At 42.6% G+C, this 23,190-nt stretch overlaps 2 protein-coding genes across 2 annotated transcripts; one reads left to right on the forward strand and one right to left on the reverse strand.

Moving 5' to 3' along the window:
• Positions 1-2,247: 2,247 nt before the first annotated feature.
• engase (endo-beta-N-acetylglucosaminidase) lies at positions 2,248-17,607 on the forward strand. The gene is made up of 14 exons (XM_062532744.1): positions 2,248-2,433; positions 2,614-2,696; positions 3,165-3,366; positions 7,809-7,957; positions 8,752-8,906; positions 9,211-9,359; positions 9,736-9,907; positions 10,436-10,539; positions 11,402-11,513; positions 12,122-12,306; positions 13,383-13,525; positions 14,522-14,621; positions 14,825-14,936; positions 15,797-17,607. Exons 1-14 carry the CDS (start codon positions 2,336-2,338, stop codon positions 16,214-16,216), a joined length of 2,184 nt encoding a protein of 727 aa, XP_062388728.1. The 5' UTR covers positions 2,248-2,335; the 3' UTR covers positions 16,217-17,607.
• A 116-nt stretch (positions 17,608-17,723) lies between these two features.
• Positions 17,724-23,114, reverse strand: scpep1 (serine carboxypeptidase 1). Its single transcript, XM_062532745.1, has 13 exons — positions 22,958-23,114; positions 22,494-22,636; positions 22,073-22,162; positions 21,660-21,815; positions 21,482-21,556; positions 21,177-21,249; positions 20,819-20,856; positions 20,011-20,139; positions 19,675-19,774; positions 18,947-19,060; positions 18,637-18,774; positions 18,231-18,394; positions 17,724-18,011 (listed from the first exon to the last, which is right to left on the reverse strand). The coding sequence occupies exons 1-13, from the start codon at positions 23,091-23,093 to the stop codon at positions 17,949-17,951; spliced, it is 1,419 nt and encodes a 472-aa protein (XP_062388729.1). The 5' UTR covers positions 23,094-23,114; the 3' UTR covers positions 17,724-17,948.
• Positions 23,115-23,190: the final 76 nt, after the last annotated feature.

Consider the following 23,190-nt stretch of genomic DNA (forward strand, 5'->3'; position numbering starts at 1 on the left):
CAGGGAGTCCATGCCTGCTTAGAAAAGAAGGCATCGAGAGTGTTGGTTTTGCTTGTCTGAAATATTTTGTTATTATCTGGGCCAGAAACCGGCATACTCCAAGGAAATCTTTCCACGGCAGTGTCGCTGGAATTTGGTGGTGAAGCACAATAAAAGTTGCCAGTATCGTATAACAAAGATCCTATCATCATTCACAACGATCACAATAACACCAGATACCATTTTTTAAAAAACATTTTTACAACTACAGGAATTCCTGATTAGCCTATTTCAGAATACTCCATTCACGTTCCCTTTATTGTCTCAAGATGCAACAGAAGCTGACTGGCGACAATACATGACCACATAATACAGCGCACAGTTTCTCCAAGTCTTCCAACTTGATTTCAGCTGTCCACAACACTAACTGCTTAGGGACTCATTTCATATGTGACAGACAGTCCTGCTACTCTTTACATTTCACCCCTGTACATTACTGCATGTTCTCCGCCCGAATGTGAGTAGAACTATAAATTCTGCCCAAGGGGCATCATGGTATTGATCCCGACTGACATTCGTCAAAGTTGTTTAATTGTGATGCACTGCCAGAGTAACCCACTTTCTGTTGGCCATCAGTGCTCTATAGGCTCAACATGGGCAGTGCCTCGAACGTTCCGATACGCACATACACAGAGGCATCCAGTCTGGACACAGAATCTATCGATCACCTCTCCCTGGCCTCATGGGGTGGGGTGGGTGGTGTTGGTGGTGGGGTCTCAGCTGATGAATGGTTTTCATGGCCTTGGTAAATGATTGTGGTACTGTTCATCCAACAGCTACAGTCGGTTTCTTTCTTTCTTTTAAAAATAAAAAATAAGAGTACTTTATATCTGTAATGTGACTGTGTGTTTGTGGGGGTGGGGAGTGAGGGGATGCCCCAAATGAAAGTGGTCTGCACTTTTTCGCAGAGGAGCCAATCCATCCACCCATTAGTTGACTAAACTAATCTGACTGAAACAGTTTCTGCTGTCATCAAACTAAACAGACATGTCTGATATTGAAATATCTGTTTGACTCATGTATTCTACATGGCCAGTATTGCGTAGGCCCTTTGTTACATTAAGTGCTCTCATATTAGGTCCAGGCAGGATATACTTCATCCCTGGCCTAACTTGACTCTGATCCTGGGCCTCATGGCAACATGATGCAACGCTAAGTAATGGAAGTTGGAGAAAATGTGTCAGGTTGCTATGTGCCAGTGACTCAGCAGTCTTATTCAACAATCAAGGCAGACAGTCATGATGATCTTGCCTATTATATTTGTATAGCCAAAAGGAGCACATACACAGACAACTTGTGTGACATATGCACAGTTTAGTTCTTCTTCATTCTTAAGAGCCACCAATAAAAATCAATGTATTATAATGCAGCTGTATCATATCATGCCATATCTCTGTGATCGGCTTTAGGCTACTTCCATAATGTAACGTAATGTAATGTAATTCTGCCTGTACATAGCTTAGGAGTCCTACCGAGACCATGTTGAACTGCAGTGTGGTAGAAATACCGGTCTCATACAGCTCTATAGGTCTGGGTGAGGTTTGAATGGACACATTCATGTCCGGCAAGTGGGCCTCAGGGTGGTTGGGGTAGGGGTGGGGGTGGTTTAGTGGGGAGACAAATTAACAGCTTGTTGTCCCAATTAATCAAGTGGATGGGAGGATAGGATTCTTGCTAAGCATGCCGAGGGTCAGTGTCGGCAAAACTATTGGGGGTGTTTCATTCATTTGCATATTGTCCCTCAGCATTCTGTTTTTGCTCCTTTTATCCGCTAGATACTTCTTAACTGTTGTGCTGCTGTGTACTTTGCAGTTCAGCTAATTTCACTATCTTTCCAGCTGACGGTGTTCTCTTCTGCTTTTTTTTTTTTTTTTTATCTGTTGGTAGCCAAGGCCAAACATTTATTTGGAAGACTGAATATGAGGAAGTCCACAAAGAAGGGAGGAAGTAGAGTTGAATAGTTCTCCCACAGGTTGAATTCCATGGAGTTCTTCCCAAATCCCAACATTATCTTTTCAATTAGGTTTCCGTGGGCAGAAATACACCCTCCACCCTTTTCCCCCCATAATATCGCACTTTGTCTCCCTCTGGCTGCCAAGAAACTCCTAGCATTATCTGGAGATAAACAAACTTACTCCTCGATTGGTTAAGAACACCCAACGTAGCCTTTCATTCGACCAATTAGGGGAGACCCGGAAGCATGGCTTCGTGTGATGTTTGACATGAGCGCCTAGAAGTCTGTCTTTACAACTTATGTTTTATTCGACCGTTTCAGTAGGCTAGACATTTCTCTGAAATGGACGGGATGGCCAGCACAAAGGACGATGTGTCTTTGAGGAAAAGAAAAAGAGATGATGGTTCTGAGATACATAAGCAGCCTAAAACGGATGCAAGGTAATTGCAGACGTGCGACTTTTCTTTCGATGGCTTTCTTTCTTTACCGAGTCATACATTTTAAAAATGGGAGGAGCTTTGGTAATTTTGCACATAAAACTATCCAGCGTAAAGTAAAGTGTTTCGGACTGTAGATCATGCGTTTAATGCTGACCGATAATTGTTGTTTCCATATTCAAGTTCAGAGTCTTGCCTGGACGAACCCGTTGACCTGCGAAGTGTGCAACATGAAATCATTAAATACGGTCCCTCATCTTTGTCAGGTATGTGACTTTACAATCCTTATAACAACATTTGTTATCTACACCCACGTAGGCAGATCTGTATGCTTAAAGTACCAACTTACACTGAGCCTACTACTTCCTACTTTGTTCAGTGTAATGTATGAAGACATAGCTGCAGTTGTAAAGGGGCATGCTTCCCATTTCTTTCTTTTTTCTATGGTGTGTATGATAGCTGATGTCCGCGTATTAGGCTATATTGGGTCTGTAAAGTTACAATGGCCATAGGAATAAGGCAGGTGGCGGGATTCTCTCTCAGTTCACTAGTTACTATGGAATATGGAATAAAGTCCTGCTCTTAGAGTGTCTGAGACCGATTTAAAGAGATGTACAGTATGAGAAAAAAAGTACCCCCCCCCTCCCCCCCCCCCTTAATACTGAAAATGAGCAGGGCTTTAAGGGCTTTAAAATGAGTTGTCTGACTGGTTTGGTTATTTCCCCACATTTCAGTGAAACACTTCGACCCGGACACTACAGAGCCACTCAGTTCTGGACTGAAGAACCTGGAAGAGCTGCTAGCATGGAAACTCAGCGAGGCGAGTCCCTTCAACGTGGCGTCCGTCCCACGAGCCAGCAGACAACCGGCATACGCAAGCAATCAGCGACGCACGCTGGTGTGTCACGACATGATGGGAGGCTACCTGGAGGACAGGTATGCATCCCGGGTGAAGAGCACACATTCACTCACACTCTCCACAAGATGTGCCTCTGTTGAGGCTTCTGTTTGCCCATTCTTGGACTTTAGTTACGCAGAGTGGTGTAGTCTCAATGCTGATTGCAACATTTCTTATCGTAGGAAATGCAGAGCCCAGCAATTTCCTGCCTAGAATACACAAGAAGTAGGCTGAGTGAACCCTGCCTGAACTTCCGGGGAATTGGAATTTTGCCTGGCAGCTCAGGCTGGAAACCAGCAGATCTCTCTCCTCTGTTTACTGCCAGAACCTTTGGCTCCAATCAGAAATGGCCATACTCTAGTCCTGGCACGCTATTGGCCGGTAACGTGACGATAACGAAACTTGAGTAACGCAAAGTGCAGTAGAAACAAAGCGCAGCCTCCCCAGAGACTAATGTTCAATCTTTTTTTTTTTTTTTAGATTATTTTTTGGGCTTTTTATGCCTTTATTTGGACAGGACAGTAGAGAGAACGACAGGAAGTGAGTGGGAGAGAGAGTCGGGGTGGGATCTGGAAAGGACCACGGGGCGGGAATCGAACCCGGGTCGCCAGCGTACGGTGCAGGTGCCCCAGCCAGTTGCGCCACTGCCGGGGCCACTAATGTTCAATCTTAAAAGATTGAGCTTAGTATGGTGAAAACCAGACTACACAAGAAGCTTAATCATGTATTATTAGTTGTACTCAGTGGTGTAGTCTACATGATACATAGGACTATGCAGTATACCCACTTAAAATAGGCAAGAAAACATATTAATATTTGGTTGATCATAGTATTCCCACTACAGCTAACTACTTCATCACAATATATCCACTACAGCTAACTAGACTACACCACTGGTTGTTCCCACTCATTTGCGATTGTATTTAAGATTATAATTATGCAAACAGGATAGTGGGGTACGAATTGTAATTCCGTAGGATTTTTTTGCTAAAATTGATTTTTTCATTTTATTTGCTTTATTTGGGGTCCTACTGTTGAAAAATGACGGGGTGCAAATTTTCTGACCCCGTTTTGCCCCTCCTCTGGGGGGCGCTTTCTCACCTTGGCCAGGATACTGACTGCAATCATACATCTACTAATAATGATCACATTTTCACAATCTTGGTGTCAATTTAGGGGTTATTGAGGATGCTGAGTCCATTTATGACCGTTTCATTGTGATCAGAAGTTGTTATGACTCATTTTGTCATAACATTGCAGTAATAAAGGCAAATCCAATGGGGCAAAGTCGGCAAACAGTAAGTGAGCTCATATCTTGGGAATGCTTTGATGTATGTTAACGAAACTTGGTCACATGACAACTGACCCCCTCCCAAGGGTACACAACAAATTTGGTGTAATTTGGCCACTGGGGGGCGCTATAATTAGCGAACCTGCGTTTAGAGGTTACAGTATATCATGATGATGTTGGGTTAGCAAAAAAAATCCAATGGCTAGTCATACTCTTCATACTCATATTGATGATCATTGCAAATTTTACCCACTCATTATAAACAATTGCCCATTTTGGATTTTCCTGAAAGAGAAACTAGATCATCAGCAGTCACAACTTTGTTTGGCCCCCTCATTGCTGCTTGCCAATTTTTGTCAAAGATAACTATTTCAACACAAGATATGTCTTTTAATTCTATCTAATGACACAAAGCTGAGAATCACATTGCTAAGATACAGACAGAAGATACAAGAAGACAAAATTATCAAATGATGCCATTTGTAATGGATGGCAGCTAAAAATCGTTATGTAAAAATGTATGAAAATCAATATCGGATGAAATGAGAAAATTATCTTTTTCTTGTAAACAACTTAAGTGTGACAAGCAGTATGACACAAAATACCCCAGAAATGTTTCACTATCAGTAAACTGAAGAGTGTGTGTTATATGAAAGTCTCGATTTCAATTTGAAATTTGGAGCAAGAAAATCTAAACCGAGAGATGAGAGAGGAAAAATCACATGTAAAATTCTAGCTCTCTAAATAAGGTGGTTCTTCAAATCCAAAGGATAGGAGAAACCCTATGAGCCCTAGGCTGTTTTAAGGGCATTTCCATACCTTTAGTTAGAAGCATTTATCCTGGTCATTGTAAGTGCCATTCACACATGCTACATAATACAAGAACCATGGTGGAGGGATACTTTGGAGCTGAGCAATTTACAGAAATATGTGGTGTGTGCCTTACAGAAATAAATGTCAATTTTGATTTAGTGATGAGAAATGACTTCACACTTTTTGTGCTCCATATTTGTGACACGAGCTGATCTAACCTGACTTGTTTGTGTGGCACACATGATGTGCACACATGATGATTCTCTATAATAACTTTTTACTGCATCGCAATGAACAAAGTAAAGGCAAAAAAGTGTTTATTTGTCAAACAAATTTGGATGCAATATGAGTCTTGAATTGGATAACATACAGGAATTTGCTAGGATCTCAAAACGGGATTATGAATGTGCCTTGCCATAGAGAAACACATGATAATGTTGGATTATGAACATAAGCTATTATGCCACAAAAAACACACAAAAACATGGGGTAAGTGGAGCTAAATGAAGTTATTATTTTGCTGTCACTTCGTCTCTTTCATGACCTAGAAGGTTGTATGGTATCTGTGGATAGCTCTGTGTCTCCTCTTTCATCTGACATGTGTGCCATAGCTTTCTGATCTTTGGTTCAAGAGTAAATCAAACGAGATTAATGGTAGCCTAAGCTATAAACTAATCCAGCGCGAACATTATGGGCGCTGCCATCTTGAATATCGCCATTACTGCGTGCCTGCGAGTGTGACGAGTGACACTTGCCTGTGCTTTTCAATGAAAGCATCCTGTCAGAGAATGTCTAACAAGAGGTCCCGCTCATGAATGAAAATGTCAGGTGAAAGGGAACATTGGATCAATGATGTCAGACTGTACCAAAACTTACCAATGAAGGTAATTTATTAACACCCTAAAGTATTAAGACGTGTATTAATGACAGCTAACCTCTGCAACAGCCGCCTATGGAACCAACGGGCTAATTTCTTAGCAGCCAGGCACGCAGTAATGGCGGCGTTGTGTTACTTCCGTGTTTCGCTGGATTAGTGTATATGACATTATTATTTGTTTGTCACTGTCTATTTTTATAACACAGAAGGATCGATGTATTTGGTATCAATGGAAAGCTCTGTTTCTCCTCTTTCATCTGATATGCATGCATGTCTGTGCGATCCCGGGTTCGTGAGTAATTCAAGCGAGAGTAATGGATGTGCGGGTGAACGCAGAGAGCAGTATAGACTATAAATATGATATACTTTGATTTAATTTAATGACAAGTGTTTAGTCTCGTTGGAAAGCCCCAGCTCTGCTCTTTCGTGTAATAAAGGCCTCATCTCGCTGCAACTAATAATTGCGGAGCAATGTGACAGAGAAGAATGGGAGCGTTTTTTGACGCACTTGGTCAATAGGGCTCATAGGGTTAAAAGGGATCCATTACAAATGGCATCATTTGATAATTTTGTCTTCTTGTATCTTCTGTCTGTATCTTAGCAATGTGATTCTCAGCTTTGTGTCATCAGACAAAATTAAAAGACATATCTTGTGTTGAAATAGTTATCTTTGACAAAAATTGGTAAGCAGCAATGAGGGGGCCAAACAAAGTTGTGACTGCTGATGATCTAGTTTCTCTTTCAGGAAAATCCAAAATGGGCAATTGTTTATAATGAGTGGGTAAAATGTGCAATGATCATCAATATGAGTATGAAAAGTATGACTAGCCATTGGAATTTTGCTAACCAACGTCATCATGATATACTGTAACCCCTAAACGCAGGTTCGCTAATTATAGCGCCCCCCAGTGGCCAAATTACACCAAATTTGTTGTGTACCCTTGGGAGGGGGTCAGTTGCCATGTGACCAAGTTTCGTTAACATACATCAAAGCGTTCCCAAGATATGAGCTCACTTACTGTTTGGCGACTTTGCCCCATTGGATTTGCCTTTATTACTGCAATGTTATGTAAAAATGAGTAATAACAACTTCTGATCACAATGAAACTATCATAAATGGACTCAGCATCCTCAATACCCCCTAAATTGACACCAAGATTGTGAAAATGTGATCATTATTAGTAGATGTGTGATTGCAGTCAGTATCCTGGCCAAGGTGAGAAAGCGCCCCCCAGAGGAGGGGCAAAACGGGGTCAGAAAATTTGCACCCCGTCATTTTTCAACAGTAGGACCCCAAATCAAGCAAATAAAACAAAAAAATCAATTTTAGCAAAAAAATCCTACGGGACCATTATTTCATGACAATTCGTACCCCACTAGGAGGTATGAAGTGTATTTGATCTGAAATGGATGTGTGTTCATTGCTTTCGTTAGCATTTTTTGTATTTAATTGAGCTGCCATTGTGTCTCATGTTCTCAAACGTGTGCTTTTCTCTGAGGTTCATTCAAGGTACGGAAGTGGAGGCGCCGTATGCCTTCTATCACTGGAGCCTCATTGACATCTTCAACTACTTCACCCATCAAATGGTGACCATACCCCCGGCCTGCTGGACCAACGCGGCACACAAGCATGGAGTCCTCTCTCTCGGTCAGTCTCTCCAGTCTCTCTGTGTGAAATGTCTGACCATTCTCACCCACGTGTGTCTTCTGTTAGAAATAGAAAAGTCTGTGGTGATTAGGCCCGTTCAAACACTACCATTAAGTGTAATTAGGTCTTCTGTGGGATTGGTTAGATTTGGTGGGAGCAAGTGATGGTGGTGTAGCTTGTTCAGTAGTGATGCGAAGGAATCTCCTTATATGGATGTGGTCTAAAGCTTCATGTGGTTTTGTGGTGGGGTCAGACTGCTTGTTCTCCTCCTGTCCTTTTTGTATGGTTTGTTGTCTGTGTCTGTTTTTTCTTCTGACTTCTGAAAGTGCTTAGAATATTTAAGTCGCCTAGACAATTGCCACACATTTCCTGGAAGGCTTTTCATCCAGCACAAACATTTACGATTGACCATCACCTGCATTGTTTAAGTACACCTGTTGGGTGTTGCACCAGGTGAATAAGCATGTTAAAATGCTAGATTTATGCGTGTGTCAAAGTTGAATAAAGAGTTGCACTGTTTGGCATAAACAAGATGTCTAGTGTTGGAGTGAACACGAAAAGAGTAGAATAAAACGATATTGTTGCTAACGCTCCATTGGAAATAAATGTGCTGGCTGAAACAGCTTTCTGTAACATAGTCCACTTTGAATGAGCAGTAATACTGCACTGCCATCTACTGGTTGGCTGCTGAAATAGGTCAATACTTTTCAAATCAGCAGAGCTTAGATGTGTTCCTAATTTAATCCTAAATTTATGGACCTGGCATGAGTCGTATTTTCCTGGCTTCCTTTCAGGGACCTTCATCACTGAGTGGACTGATGGCGCTGAGATGTGTGAGAAATTTCTGGCGAATGAGGAGGCATATCGGGCAGTGGCTGACAAACTTGTCCAGATCTCACACTACCATGGCTTTGACGGCTGGCTTGTCAACATAGAAAATGGTCTAAGTGTAAGTGTGGTGCACTTGTGTGAGGATGCCAACATAGGTGTACGCATCAGCAAGTCATTAGTGTTATGGGAAAGTGTAATGGGGATGTGGTTTTTGCCTTGTATGATGCTGGGAGTGCTTCAAGTTAAATATAGGCAAAGCCTGGGTGTCATGTCATGTTATACCATGCCATAGTATGGTATGGAAACTTTAAGTACTACATTCATAATTGTATATTTCATGAATCAAACCAGAACCTCTCGTTGTCCCTGTAAAAAGCCAGTCCCTTTGACGGGTTTATGTCAGGTTCTGTGTGGTTTCCTAGGCAACAGCAGTGAAGAACATGTCTCTGTTCTTGCGGTACCTCACGGACCAGATGCATGAGCGAGTCCCTGGCAGTGTGGTGATCTGGTATGACAGCGTGCTAAAGGATGGCTCGCTCAAGTGGCAGAACGAGCTCAACGATGACAACAGGCAAGTTCAGGAGAATGATGATCATGAGGAAGAGGAGGATTATTATGGTCATTGTTATGATTAGAGTGCAATCTGGTCTGGTCAGTTTGAGCTTCTAAGTCTGAAAAACTTGCATACTAGCGTAGTCCAAAATATACCTCCATAGAAGGAATTGATCTGAATCGGAATGATGTGTGATGTGGACACATATGATATGTGACATGTGATATGACTCTTTTAGTGGAAGTTTTTCCCCAAAGTGAAGGTTTTTTCCACAACAGCGGGTTCAGGAATCAAACCTGGACCCGCTGATTGTCAGGCAGTGACTCCCACCTACATGGTCTCTGTCTTTGTACCAGACACTGATTTTGATATTTCCCATCATCCTTCATTTCAGAGTGTTTTTTGAGGCTTGTGACGGCTTTTTCACAAACTACAACTGGACGGAGCAGAGTCTGGAGCACATGAATACCCTGTCTGCTGCTCAGAATCGTCAGGTTGACATATTTGTCGGGGTGGACGTGTTTGCGCGAGGCGACGTGGTGGGAGGCAAGTTTGAGACCAATAAGGTGAGGAATCTCGTGATGACAGAGGCCAGTGTTATAGTGTTAACTGCATGAATAGTTTCCATTGATTTTTAATTAATTTAATTTTAAAAATGTAATTATATTGTGTACAATGGCACTGAATGTTAGCCTGGAGACCAGACTCTTCTTCGCAGACAGTCTGGCCTAGATCCATTGGCAAACGTTTATTTCCTGGTTTGTGGACGCTTGTCTGAAGTTTGAATTCATTGGAGTTCAATCAGTAACATTTGGTAATGACGTATGATAACCACGGGGGACACAAAGATAATGATAGGCTTGAAACTTAAATGTAACCGCTCTTGGGAACGCCCTCTGTTCGCTGATTGCGCTTGCTCGAGTAAACAAAGTTGAATCAAGCTATACCAGACGGAGAATGAAGAGAAATGAAATGGAGCGGAATGTACATGTTGTTACTAAACTGTTGTTTATGTTGCGTCGCTTCGAATCAAATGAATAGTGTAAAGTCCTCCTGCTGTCTTATTCTGCTCTCTGTTTTGATCTTCTCTTTAGGCCCTGAGTCTTCTTCGCAAACATGGCTTCTCTACCGCCATTTTCGCTCCTGGATGGGTCTACGAATGTCATGAGAAAGCAGAGTTCCGCCAAAACCAGGACAAGTGAGTCTGTCCTGTTTTAAACTGACCATGAGGATGCCATTATTTTGAAGGAAATATGTAGAAACGCCCCCTTAATGTGTTCCCCAAAGGCTTACTGAAGTGCAAGCCAGGTTTCAGTATGACCACACATGATGGGCTGACCACTGCTGGGAGGGAGGGAGGGCGGAAGGAATGGACAGCTTTCCTTATCTTTTCCTGACTTAATGGTCTGGACATTTAGCTTTAAAGCAACAGTAATATAAGACATTTTGATTGAAAACTAGCAAGCTTGCCACCTAAGAGACACATAAATACCTTGCAAACACCCCCACCAACAGTGTTGGCCCTGATAGAAGCTTGCTAGAATGCGAATTTGTGTGGAAGCTATGGCGCAAGCGGCTGCAGTGTCTGTTCTACATCCGGGTTAAAATCCGACCTGTGGTCATTTCCTGATCCCACTCCATCTCTCTCTCCCTGTCACTCTTCACTGTTCTATAGAAATAAGGCTAAAGGCTCGAAAAATGAACTGGCTAACAATACCTTATTGTGTGTCTTTTAGCGACTTAATTACTGATGTTGTGCATTGAATGCTTTCCGTTTAAATTCTTGGCATGGTCCATCTTGGACCAAGAAAGGTGTTTTCATCATAGGCGATCTCACATAACCATATGCCAGCAAAACAAACTCCAAGATACTAGCCAAACCAGGTGCCTACTATTAAACACACAACTACAAATAAATATTTGCATATTGTTTTTGCATGTTGATGCAACTCTTGGTTCCTGGCCCATGGATTAAGCATAGTCCTAGACTTGAAGAGAGCTATAGTGAAGTTCTCCTCTGATTAGACCCTTTAGAAATGTTCTGTTCTGTGCTTTGGTAGGTTCTGGGGATTACTCACTGATCTGCTGTACTTCCACCGTCCCACCGCCCTTCTCCCCTTCGTCTCCACCTTCTGTCAGGGCTTCGGCAAGAGCTTCTACAGGAATGGACAGGTGTGTAAGAGGGCTGCGCGACACGACTTCAAATCAGTATCACAAGAGACAGGAGGCAAACCACAATATAGCCATATTTCAATAAATGTTTGGTTAATAGACATATCGCTTGTCTTTTAATCTACTGTAGTTGTGCCATAGTATGGAAGCTTTATCAGCTTGAGTAAAGCTGTCATGAGTATACCCACTTTTAATATTACAACAAATATTTGAACACTTGTTTATTTAAGCAGATATTTAAGCAGATAAAGCCAAAGCAGCTCCCTCATTGATAAACATTTGATCAGTGTGGCCTCGCTGTACAAGTGTTGTATAAAGCCAATGTAAGCATCTTATTTATGCATCTTAGCTACTGGACTGATCACTGCATATCACTATCATTGCTGTGTTGATCTTGTTGTTGTTATTATTAATGTTCTGTATCCTCTACGTCCTCAATGTTGTTAGATGTTTGACGTGTCTTTTATTATTTATTGTTATTTATTGTTGTCTGTGTTTAGATGTTCAATGTGGCTCTATTGAGTGCAAGACAAATTCCCCTCAGGGCAATAAAGGTTTAATTGATGCATTCATTCAAGGCCAAGCCATCCATGTCTGTTCCCTCTCAGCTAGAGTCCCAGAAGAACTGGTTCAATCTGAGCGCCCAGGAGCTGCAGCCCTTCTACTACAAGGAGCAGGTGGAGGGCGACGGCTGGGTGAGGACCCGAAGCTGCCCTGAAGAAGCCTGGAACGGAGGCAGCTCGCTTCTCATAGAGGGCATCATTCCCGAAGGCCTGTCTAAAATCTGTGCAAGGTGTGTGTGTGTGAGAGAGTGCTTCTGGAAATGTCACTTTGACGTGATGAAAAGAAGGATGAACGAGGGATGTTGTGAAGATGTACTGAGTTTGTGTGCACGTTTATGGATGTGTGTGTCTGGACGGTGGGATTATCTGGAGATCATCACTGATTCTGATACAATGGATAGAGAAACTATTGTCTCCCCTGTATTGCCGTATACTGTATAGACTAAACCCCAATGGAAGATGGAATTGAGACTTTATCTGAAGTGTAGACCAACTGTTTGCTGCCAGCACTAGATAATGTTTAATTGTGCCTGCAGGTTGATGGAAAAATGTTTAAAGGTTGAAGCTCAGGCCCTAGGTGTTTATATCAGTAGGCACAGTCAAAGAACAAAGAGCGGCCATTTGCCATTTGTTAGTTTTTCCCCTGGTGCAGAGTGTCCTTGTCATAGTGCACAGATTCTCCATCAGATTTATTTACCCAGCTCAGCAGGCATGGGATGTCTTGTTTCGAGATGTGACTGGTGTTTGCTGGTTTTCCACGGGTGGTGATGATGAATGGGTCATGTTTGCTTTGGTCATGCTGGAACAGAAACAGTAATTACCCCTGCTCGAAGAGTGTGTGTGTGTGTGTCTGTGTGTCTGTGTGTCTGTGTGTCTTTGTGTGTGTGTGTCTGTGTGTCTGTGTGTCTGTGTGTCTGTGTGTCTGTGTGTCTGTGTGTCTGTGTGTGCGTGTGCGTGTGCGTGTGCGTGTGCGTGTGCGTGTGCGTCTGCATCTGCGTGTGCGTCTGCGTCTGTGTGTGTGTCTTTACCTTTTCTTTGTGTGTTTGTGAGAGGAGAGTGTGTGTGTGTGTGTGTGTGTGTGTGTGTGTCTTTACCTTTTCTTTGTGTGTTTGTGAGAGGAGAGTGTGTGTGTGTGTGTGTGTGTATGCATGTGTGTGTTTGTCTTTGCCTTTTGTTAGTGTGAGAGGAGCGTGTGTGGGTGTATGTGAAAGGAGTGTATATATGTGTGTGTGTGTGTGTGTGTGTGTGTGTTTTATATGTGTGTATGTGTATAGACTCATGTTGTTTTCCTCTTGCCCGTGGTCAGGATATTCTCTCTGCACGTGCCTCTGGCCACCAGGACGTTTGTGTCCTTTGTGTACCGGCCGTCTGCTGGTGTGTCCGTCTCCTTGGAGCTGAAGATGGCAGATGCCGCACTCTGCTCACACACTAACACCGAGGACATATCGAGTGAGTCAGAGAGAGTGTGCAAGCACACACACACACACACACACACACACACACACACACACACACACACATAGGTGCAGTCTTACGATAGCACATTACTAAGTGAAACAGAAACACACTCGGCTAAGCGTTGCAAATCCCTTTTCTCACATGGACATGCACACAAAGAAGAGTCATTTGGTGTGCACACACACACACACACACACACACACACACACACACACACACACACACACGACTGTGTCTCATAGTGTCACAAGCCCTCCACAGGTTTATTTGTGTTCTTTGTCAGTGTGACTAATTTGGTCACAGCGTGATATAATATTTCCTCTAAGCCTCAGAGTTCTCAGTGCTCTTATGCTGATGCTTCCCACTGGTGGTAGATAACCTACCGTGGTGAGCCTCCTTTCTGAACTGTGTAGCCATTGGGGTGGTGGTAACATTGTAGCTAAGGAGTTGAGCTAGCATACAATAGCCAGAGATGTTGTCGGTTCAATTCCTGGCTGCTACTGTTGACCAAGGCAACACTGAGTTGCTCTGGGGGAGACTACTGACTGTATAATGCTTTCATATTTCTCTATGGGGCAAACTGGCCCTTGTAATAATTGACATGTGCAAGTCACTTATGATAAAAGTGTCAGTAAATAAGCGTTGCATAGGCTTTACAGGCATATGTTTGAACTACTGGAAATGGGTTTGAGGCGTTCACTGCATTACAGAGGATCTAAATTCAACTCTGAAGTGAACAGGACAGGAATGAGCGAAGGGGATTATGTTGTTTATGTTCCTGTTTGCGTCAAATATATATGTGTACTTCTGTGCGTCTTATGATGGTTGCGTGCATTTTTAGTGGCTTGTGCAATGCATGTGTGTGAGTGTGCACACAATGTGGTTTTGTCTTCATTTGTGTATAGGCCAAAAATTGTGTCTGTGTGTCCCTGTGTGTCCCTGTGTGTGTGTGTGTGTGTGTGTGTGTGTGCGTACGCATGTGTTCAGCCAGTAGCATGGTACCTGATGCTCTGCCTGAGGACCATGACCTGGTGAAGCAGTTTATTCAGAGCTGTGGGGTGTGGAGGCCTGATGGGTGGACTAAACGGTACGTACACACACACACACACACACACACACACACACACACACACACACACACACACACACACACACACACACACACACACACACACACACACACACACACACACACACACACACACACACTAAATTTGATCCATACACTGATTCAGATATATATGTTGTGATGGTGCATACACACACCGGTGACATCCTGGCTGTCTGCAGGTGCTTCCAGTTAGAACTGAGTGGCTGTGCGTTACGGGACATCTGTGTGAACATCACACGTGACGGGCCTCCGAAGGACAAAACCTTTTCCTGCAGAGTGGGAGAGATTATGGTGAGCCAGCTATTTTACCACAATGTGCTCACATTTAGGGATGTTTTATATTTGCAACAAACAATTCTAACTCCTTTATGACATTTTTAAAGCAACGCAATGTAGGTTTTTTTTTTTACCTTAAAATAATGCCCTCAGGCCATACTGACTTAACAGTAGTGGAGTCTCTGATATTGCTGATGTGCTTCTGGAACACTGTATTGCATTACACAATGTTGGGTTACACTTTAGCCTACTTGAAGGTATCTACATAAGGGTGACATGACACTGTCATGACACATGAACTCTAAGCCTAAGCCTAACCTTAACTTATCATGACAAAAAACGTATGATGCTTAATGACAAAAGCGTTATGTCATTAACGTTTGAGTTGTTTATAATATAACATATTCACGACAGTGTCATGTCACTCTTATAGATACCTTCAAGTAAAGTGTAACCTAACGTTGTTACGGTTAGGAACCTGACCCTTTTGACCTGAATTGGTACCCAGTACGTTGTTATTTACAAACGAATGCATAGCTTGTTTTATGTGGAGTACATCTTCACTTTGTTGCTTGCGTCTTTACTGCTGTTATAGTTTATATATTATTGTTTAAACATGAGTATGACGTGCTCATGAATTGATTGTGTCCTTGAGGCAAACCCTTGATATCCATACTTACTTATTTCTTTAGATGAAATGTTGTAAATAGCCAGTGAAACATATCGTTAGTCCTTATTATCACCGTCTGCAATGTGCTGGATGCCTGGATTATTTTGGTCTCTCCTGGTTGGGTTGCATCTATGGCTACGTGCTGCCTCAGTATTTGCACCTCTCACACATTGCTCTGCCCTCAACCCCCTTCTGCGCTGACTAGGTGCTGGACGCGGAGAGTCTCCTGGTGTCCCCGCCCTCTATGCAGAACATCTGCATCTCCGACGTCGTGTGGCAGCGCGGCGTGAGCGACCCCGGCAGCGACTCCTCCACCGTCATCGTCAAACACGACACGAAGGTCCACCTCAACGCCACCCTGCAGTGGAACTACCCGAGCCAGCTGGTGCGCTGCTTCCGCGTCCACTGGCGCCGGCTGCGTGGGCCGGACCCCCGGGTGCAGTCCGGCCCCCTGGTGGCGGTGGGCCGCTCCTACTCGGGCCTGTACCGCGTGGTGGACCTGGTGGTGCCGGAAGCCCCCGCGCTCATCGAGCTGGTGGTGGAGCCCGTGACCCGGGAGGGTTTCAGCGTCCCAGAGTCCCACTGGGGGAGACGTGCGCTCAGCTACACCGAGGGACATGCATAGACACACACACACTCTCTTTCTTTTTAAAATACACGCTCTCTCTTCCTCACAGATGTACTGTATACACACACCCACAGACACATACACACACACAAACACCACGTTTTAATTCTTATCTTCCTTGCATACAAAGGCCTTATCTTGCTTTTTATGTATCATCATTGCACTCACACATCTACACACCTTTTCTTACTCATACTTACTTACATATATACTGACATATACACAAACAGTCACAGTAACATGGACACACATTGAGACGGACACAGAAATACTTAAAATATGGTAGATCCTTGAATACATACTTTTCACACACGCATACTGTTCTTCCGTCCAAAATTTCTTTCCTCTCTGGACGATATTAGTTTGCTTCACTGGCGTCATGTTTGCATTACTGTAGTGAACTCTACAGTGGTGTGATTTCATCTGATTTCAAACTCGAGTCTTATAGGGCTACACCAGCCAGGTACGGGTGTTCCGTTCGCGTCGTGTCTGTTGAAACAATTAGCTTCCACTATAATCAATGGAAGCTGCTATACCAGACGTGACAGCAGCGCGTATATTTTGAAAAAATGTACCAGTCCTCAGAAAAAAAATAAAATAAATGATGCGTTGCGAACGGAACGCTTCAGTTACATGCCTGGTGTAGCTCTGCTGTTAAGCTCACTGTAGACTCCCAGCATAGCCTGGGTCCATTGGATTTCAGTCAAACATGTTTCATTACTGTTGGTTACTTGAGTTTACACAGACATGTTGATGTCATGGCTGATGGGTGCTTTTACTCTAATCATGAGACGCAAAGGGTTATTGTGATTAATAATGCTTTTGATATTTACCTTAATGTAATATGCAATGTGTGAATACAGACACACACACTTAATCCATCCTGAAGCCCTCTAATATGAAGAAACCCAGGGTATACTGTAATGATAGATGCACTATAAGGAATGCCCTTGTTTTGGCCTTTCCTTTTGTGCAAGTTTTTTTTTCTTTTCTTTTATTTTTTAAACTTGCCTTTTACTGTTGAGACCGGTTTAACTTTTTTTTTTTAGCAATGCTATGTACCGTGTGTGGAGCAATCCCACCACTGACTTTGATATGTTAACCTAGCTCTTCCTGCCCAGTTCACCCAGCTCAGTTTTTGTTGTAATTAGCCAACCCAAAGAGGATTTGGAGTTTGGTTATACCAGGATAGTGATATCTGCTTGAAGAGAAATGTCTGCGGTTTTTAAACAATAAACATAATGCACTTCATATCCTGTGCCTGAGGCCAACATCAATGCAGAAATGTTTTGCTACACTAGTCATGTTGTGCCACTGGGGCCATTTATTTAGCCATTACTGACCAGGATTGATTGCCTTAATCAACAACCCCAATCAATCGTAATGGATACCAATCCTATCCTACTCAATACTAGTGTGTGACAAATCTCTCAGAACACTAGCTGCAAACTACGATCATCCACGATAGACCTCGGTGAGAACCACCAAATCTTAAACACCCAGGTTTAAAAAAAACAAATCCCAACCATTTATTTGTTCTTATGCCCATAGATTTACAGAGTAATCCACATGGAGAAAACAAATCAAACAGACTATACAGTACAATACAGGACTTTGGAGACTTGGGAAGTAAAGAGCTGAGAAGGAGTCTGTGATTTTGGTGTGATAGTGCTGATTGTCTGGAAAAGTAGCGAGGCCAACCCTGTTGGACCATCGGACGCGGTCCCTTTTACTCCTGCTGGGTAATCATCTGCATCATACGCAAGGCCATGGGCCCCTGATCTGACGGGATCTGATAGAAACCAGGAAAAAGAGTCGTAAGAATCGAATACTGCCATTTGAAAAATCACACTCGTTTTACATCCCTAATATAGACATTGAGTAGAATCATCTGGATTAAGAAAAGGATCTGCTAAGCAAACAACTTACAATTTACAGCTTTAAATAATCCATGCCTTTAAATAATGTCAAAAGTGCCGAATACTGCTAGGGACTTAAGTAACCCACTCACCATGTGTCCTGCTTTGAGGATCCAGTAGAATGCAAAGTTCTTGTGGGTCTTGAAGAAAGCTCCAGTGACCCCAGGGGAGTCCGGCTCATCCATGGCGGTCCACTTCATCTGAGTGAAGTTCTGGATCCCCGGCCACTTCAGAGACTTCACCCAGTTCTCCTGACCTGAGAGCAAGCACACAAGTCAGTCAGCTCCACAGTGAAGTGCCTATAAAATAAACCCGACCAATATAGCATATTACATTTACCACTGTAAAAATATTACAGCTTTAGATGTTTGTAGTGGCATTTTGCCATGATGCTTGACAGCAACCTCATCACAATATGGTTCACTAAATGGAGATACTTTTATAGATTATTACACGGACACTCATCTCTTCAAAGATTCACGGTCCAAAAGCACTCACCAATGGTATCCACAATAAGGTCCAGCTGCCCGTTGTAGACTGTGACGTTGACCCCGGCCTCCAAGAGCTCATCAACAATATCAATCACAGGCTTCATGAAGTCTCCAGACATGCTGGAAAAGACAGCCTCTGCCTGACCTGTGCGTTTAAAAAAATAATTAAAAAATATATAGTGTACAATCCATTATCTTTACATGGTGTTCTGGAGATTTTCGTTTTTAACCGTAACCCATCCATTCCACACACAGTTTGCTTCTCTCTTTCTTAAAAGCTGCTTGATGATGGTGATAAAGTAGCTCGGTCTACCTACCTCCCCAGGTGACATTGCGTGGGATGACGCCAAGCTTCTTCCTGATTTTGCCGTTCATCAGCTCGCCGAGCGATTCGTCGTGCAGGGGCCGAATGTGACGCTTAGCCAGGACAGCTGTAGGGGAGAAGCAGAGAATACACGAGTCACTACGGCCAGCCCTGGGTCACCACACTCTCGTTCACATTAAGAATATCTTCATTACCTCTGCCAAGGAGGTTATGTTTTGATCTGGGTTTGTTTGTTTGTCTGTCTGTTAGCAAGATAACTCAAAGTAATGGATGGATTTCGATGGAAGGTCAGAAATGACCCAAGGAAGAAAGGATTACATTTTGAGTGTGACCCGTATCACCGTCAGGATTCTGGAGGGGTCTGTGTTTTTCGCTAAGTGGTGTAATGGCATGGTATGGCCACATGGTGGCGATCTGAATAGTTTAGGTTCAAAAGTATGACAACCACGGAAGAACAGTACAGGCGGAGGTCTGTGCTCTCCGAGTGCTTTTCTAGTTTGTCAATATAACAGATACAGTGAAATTAAAGTGCAGTCGTTGACAAGTGCCAGACATCACAGAGGTAGTATATTCATAAATAAATGCATAAAAAAGAATGCTTACTACTGCATACTTAAAAATACATACTTAAATACTACATTTAAAAATGGCACATAACCCTATTGAGTGGTGGGAATTGTGCCTTTTAGCATGGACATTAATAAGGAGTTCTGAACTCACCAAGATAGTCCTCTTTCAGGGTGGACTTCAGGGAGGATTTAGAGTCATCATCATCTTCTTCTTGACCGAGGATGTTGTAAAAGTTGACCCCATTTGTGTTCTGCAAAACAGGAAACAGATCCAGGAGTTCACCAAAAATTGAGCTTGGCTTTAATAAACGTGGTAGGAATCACCACCATATGTTATACGATATTTAATGTATAATGTATGCATTCCAATTAAATATTGCTTAAGGGAAATGTCATCAAAAATGTATGAAATACTTGTGAATACAAGAGTCAATAAATCACTGTTCATTCTGCCAGGCAATGATCAAAACCATCTGTTTAGGCCAACCTGCTCCACGATGTTCTCCAATATGGACCAGAGCTCTGTGGCCTTCACCCACTCCTCATTGGTAACAGCTCTCTTCACCGCCTCCGCCGCATTGCCCACCTCCGTCAGGCCAGCATCGTCCAGCAGAGACTACAAGCCAGAACACACAAACACACTAATGCTTCAACATAGGGCTACACAAGTAATTTATTTTTTTAATTGAATTTGATCGCAATTTGAACTAATGCAATTAGATAATCGCAAAAGCTGCAATTAATCGCGGACCTCGCAACTTTGTCCCAATGGTTAATCTCGTCATATGAAATAACCCCGTTACATATTATTTTTATATTCATGTCTTCCTCCTTGTGTGGCAATAAAGCTCACCTAACAGGAGTGCTGTGCTTCTGATGCACTAGGCTCAATCAGCAGTGGCCCAACTTAAAGTAAATGTTGGAATATTGAGCTGAAGCTTGACTAAGTTACAGATCACAAATCATATATAAATCTAAATATCTGTTTTTTTTTTTTTTTTAAAGCCCTATACGAGGGTATGGGAACATTGTACAGTGCAGGCAGTGATCAATTGATCATCTTCACATAGGTCTTACAATAGCCAGGCCCTGTCTCTGGAACATCCCATTAGGCTTACTGCTCCAGTCTCATTGGGAACATGGTCTATACTTCCTCGTAACAACTACAGACTCTACTCTAGGCTGGCATGGGTAGTCAAGTTTCCAAGCAAAGAGGAAACCGTCATTCATGCAAATTCTGACTCTAGCCGCCACAGAGACACAGTGACAGTGATCGAGACAGACATCCTACTTACGGTGCTGTAGAGATACGGTCCCCACGTCAAGACTGAATCTGCAGAGGAAAACAGTAAAAAGGAAAAAATAAACATCTGCTTAGCATAGCATTTTTTTTACGACTGCACCTTACAACCGCACATGATCCTGCAGTCAGGTGGAACATGTCCACGCTGACTGAGTCTCTGACTTTGACCTGTACCACTGACATTTCTGCAAGGGCAAGCCTTTCTTCAGGAAAATGAAACAAAACACAAGCAATGAGGCCTTATCTAGAACTGCTGCCTGAATGCTCATAGGTGCAAGTTTAACATAATGTCATAACATTTCGGAGGTAAAAGAATGCTCTGGTAGAATGATAGCAGTTTAGCCACTAACCTAAAGGCGAGATCCAGGAGTCTCCCAAGGCTACTCCAGCAAAGTTGCACTTAACATCTCCTGTAGAAATAGCCTGTACATTGCCATGGAAGAGACACAGAAGATTTAAAAAAAAAAAAAAAAAAAAAAAAAACCACAACTTATAATTGGTATGGAAAAAAAGGATCATGAGACAACAGAAAGAGGAAGTAACCCCAAACACCAACACAGACAACTTGTTCCTCTATTAGTTACATTCAAACAACCACATGGACCTATTGGGGTATAATCTGACCCAATTAGCACAGCATGTGTGGCCTCATTACCTTGGTAAGCTCCAGTGAAATGGCTGCGGCCATTTTTCCACCATAAGACTCAGAAAATATGTAAAAGGGAATGTTCTGTGGATAGAAGAAAAATGGACAGCAATTAATAACTAATAACACTAGCATTTTTTTTATTTACCGTTTAATAGCACACCCAGAGTTGGCCACTGCAGACTACCTGAAATTCGTCCTTTTGGGAGAAGAACTCTTTCAGCAGAACCAGCATGTCAGATGCCACGTTAGCTACATCCTTGGTTAAGGCATCTGGGGTGTCCGTGTAACTGAAACCTGTACCCACGGGGTTATCCACAAACAGCACACTTGCTGCTTGGATCTGAGCACAACAAACACAGGTTCACAGGTTGGAAAGAATGGAAGTATGGGTTAACTGAGGGGTAAACTTAAGCTGATTATATAAAATGTCTTGCCCTAGCAGTTATTAATAATTTTGCAAAGAATTTATTGACTGATGGTCATCTATCTATTCTATCTGATGATAAGTTTATTTTGCCATTTAAGAACCAGAATCATTAATCAGACATACATGTACATGTGATGGAGGCTGAAGGAGTATAAATCTGAAATATTTACCCAAGTAGTATCTCTCTCATCCAGCTCACGGTCAAGTGGTCCAATCTCTTCAAAGTTACCAAAACCAGTGCTAGATGCCCCAGGCCCACCCTGAAAGTAAGTTTTTAAAAAATGTATTACTTATAATAATATACTAATCTTATGGACATATCAGGCTACATGATACACTCATATTTCCTGAAATTTCAAAAAACAGGATTCTAATAGTAAAAGCAAGGTAAAAAAAAAGGGCACAATTAGTCTAATCAGAGACTATTTCAATACAATACTATTTCAATACAATTTTTTTTTGAGAAGAGGCCAACACTTTTGAATAGTGGTACAGGCATATGTCAACATCTAATAAAAAACGGTTCAGCTTGATCTTAATTAACAATCCAAGCTTCAAGCTTGTAACCTGTATAAAGGGAGGGAAGCCCACCTGGAGCCACATCACAAGCGGCAAATCTGTGTAGCTGGTGGCAGGATTATTGGCGTAGTAGAGCCACCAGAACATGTGTGCCCCTTCCCGGACATCCACATAACCCCAAGACTCTTTGCCTTTGGATACAGGCCCCGCCAAACCTGGTAAAGTATGCAAGCAAGTTAATACTGTTGCCCAATACTGCATCATCACAGTTCTCAAATCACAGCTTCACAGAACGTTGAGTTGGCAAAACACACAACATAGTTACTTTCGATTTCATTTTGTAAAATCTAGACATTCAAGTAAACATTTACTGATTAATTTAACTGCGTAATTTCTCTACCCACTTTGATTGCAATATGGTACACTGACTAAACCGCACAAACACCACCGGTGAGTTTAGCTTGTTGTACAAAGCCGTAAAGTAGAACTAAAGGGGAAGAACAGACACGGAAACATCTGGGAAATCATATATTTACCGCCGCCAGTGCATACGAAGACAAGCAGCAGAATAACCACGGTGCCAGTTGTTGGACGCTCCATTGTCCCGTTAAAACTGTGCCTACAACTAACTGTAAGCTTCGCAGACGGGGAAAACATATAGGCTGTGGTCATATGACTTTACCGTCAGCTGACCAAACTAAGGAAGCGAATCTCTAGCGAATCATTTCTTACCATGTGTTAACTTCCATGCCGACAGACGGCAGTAGCA

Source organism: Sardina pilchardus, chromosome 3 (genome assembly GCF_963854185.1).
Source record: "Sardina pilchardus chromosome 3, fSarPil1.1, whole genome shotgun sequence".
NCBI classification, from domain to species: domain Eukaryota; kingdom Metazoa; phylum Chordata; class Actinopteri; order Clupeiformes; family Clupeidae; genus Sardina; species Sardina pilchardus.

What these genes read in the sequence shown, in the direction of transcription:
- engase (XM_062532744.1), top strand. Translation starts at nt 2,336, where the DNA reads ATGGACGGGATGGCCAGCACAAAGGACGATGTGTCTTTGAGGAAAAGA. An exon ending in ACATAGAAAATGGTCTAAGT is followed by an intron (nt 8,907 to 9,210) that starts GTAAGTGTGGTG and finishes GTGGTTTCCTAG; the next exon opens with GCAACAGCAGTGAAGAACAT. An exon ending in GCAAGTTTGAGACCAATAAG is followed by an intron (nt 9,908 to 10,435) that starts GTGAGGAATCTC and finishes TCTTCTCTTTAG; the next exon opens with GCCCTGAGTCTTCTTCGCAA.
- scpep1 (XM_062532745.1), bottom strand. Translation starts at nt 23,093, where the DNA reads ATGACCACAGCCTATATGTTTTCCCCGTCTGCGAAGCTTACAGTTAGT. An exon ending in ACGCAATGTCACCTGGGGAG is followed by an intron (nt 18,775 to 18,946) that starts GTAGGTAGACCG and finishes TTAAACGCACAG; the next exon opens with GTCAGGCAGAGGCTGTCTTT. An exon ending in TCCTCAAAGCAGGACACATG is followed by an intron (nt 18,012 to 18,230) that starts GTGAGTGGGTTA and finishes GGTTTCTATCAG; the next exon opens with ATCCCGTCAGATCAGGGGCC.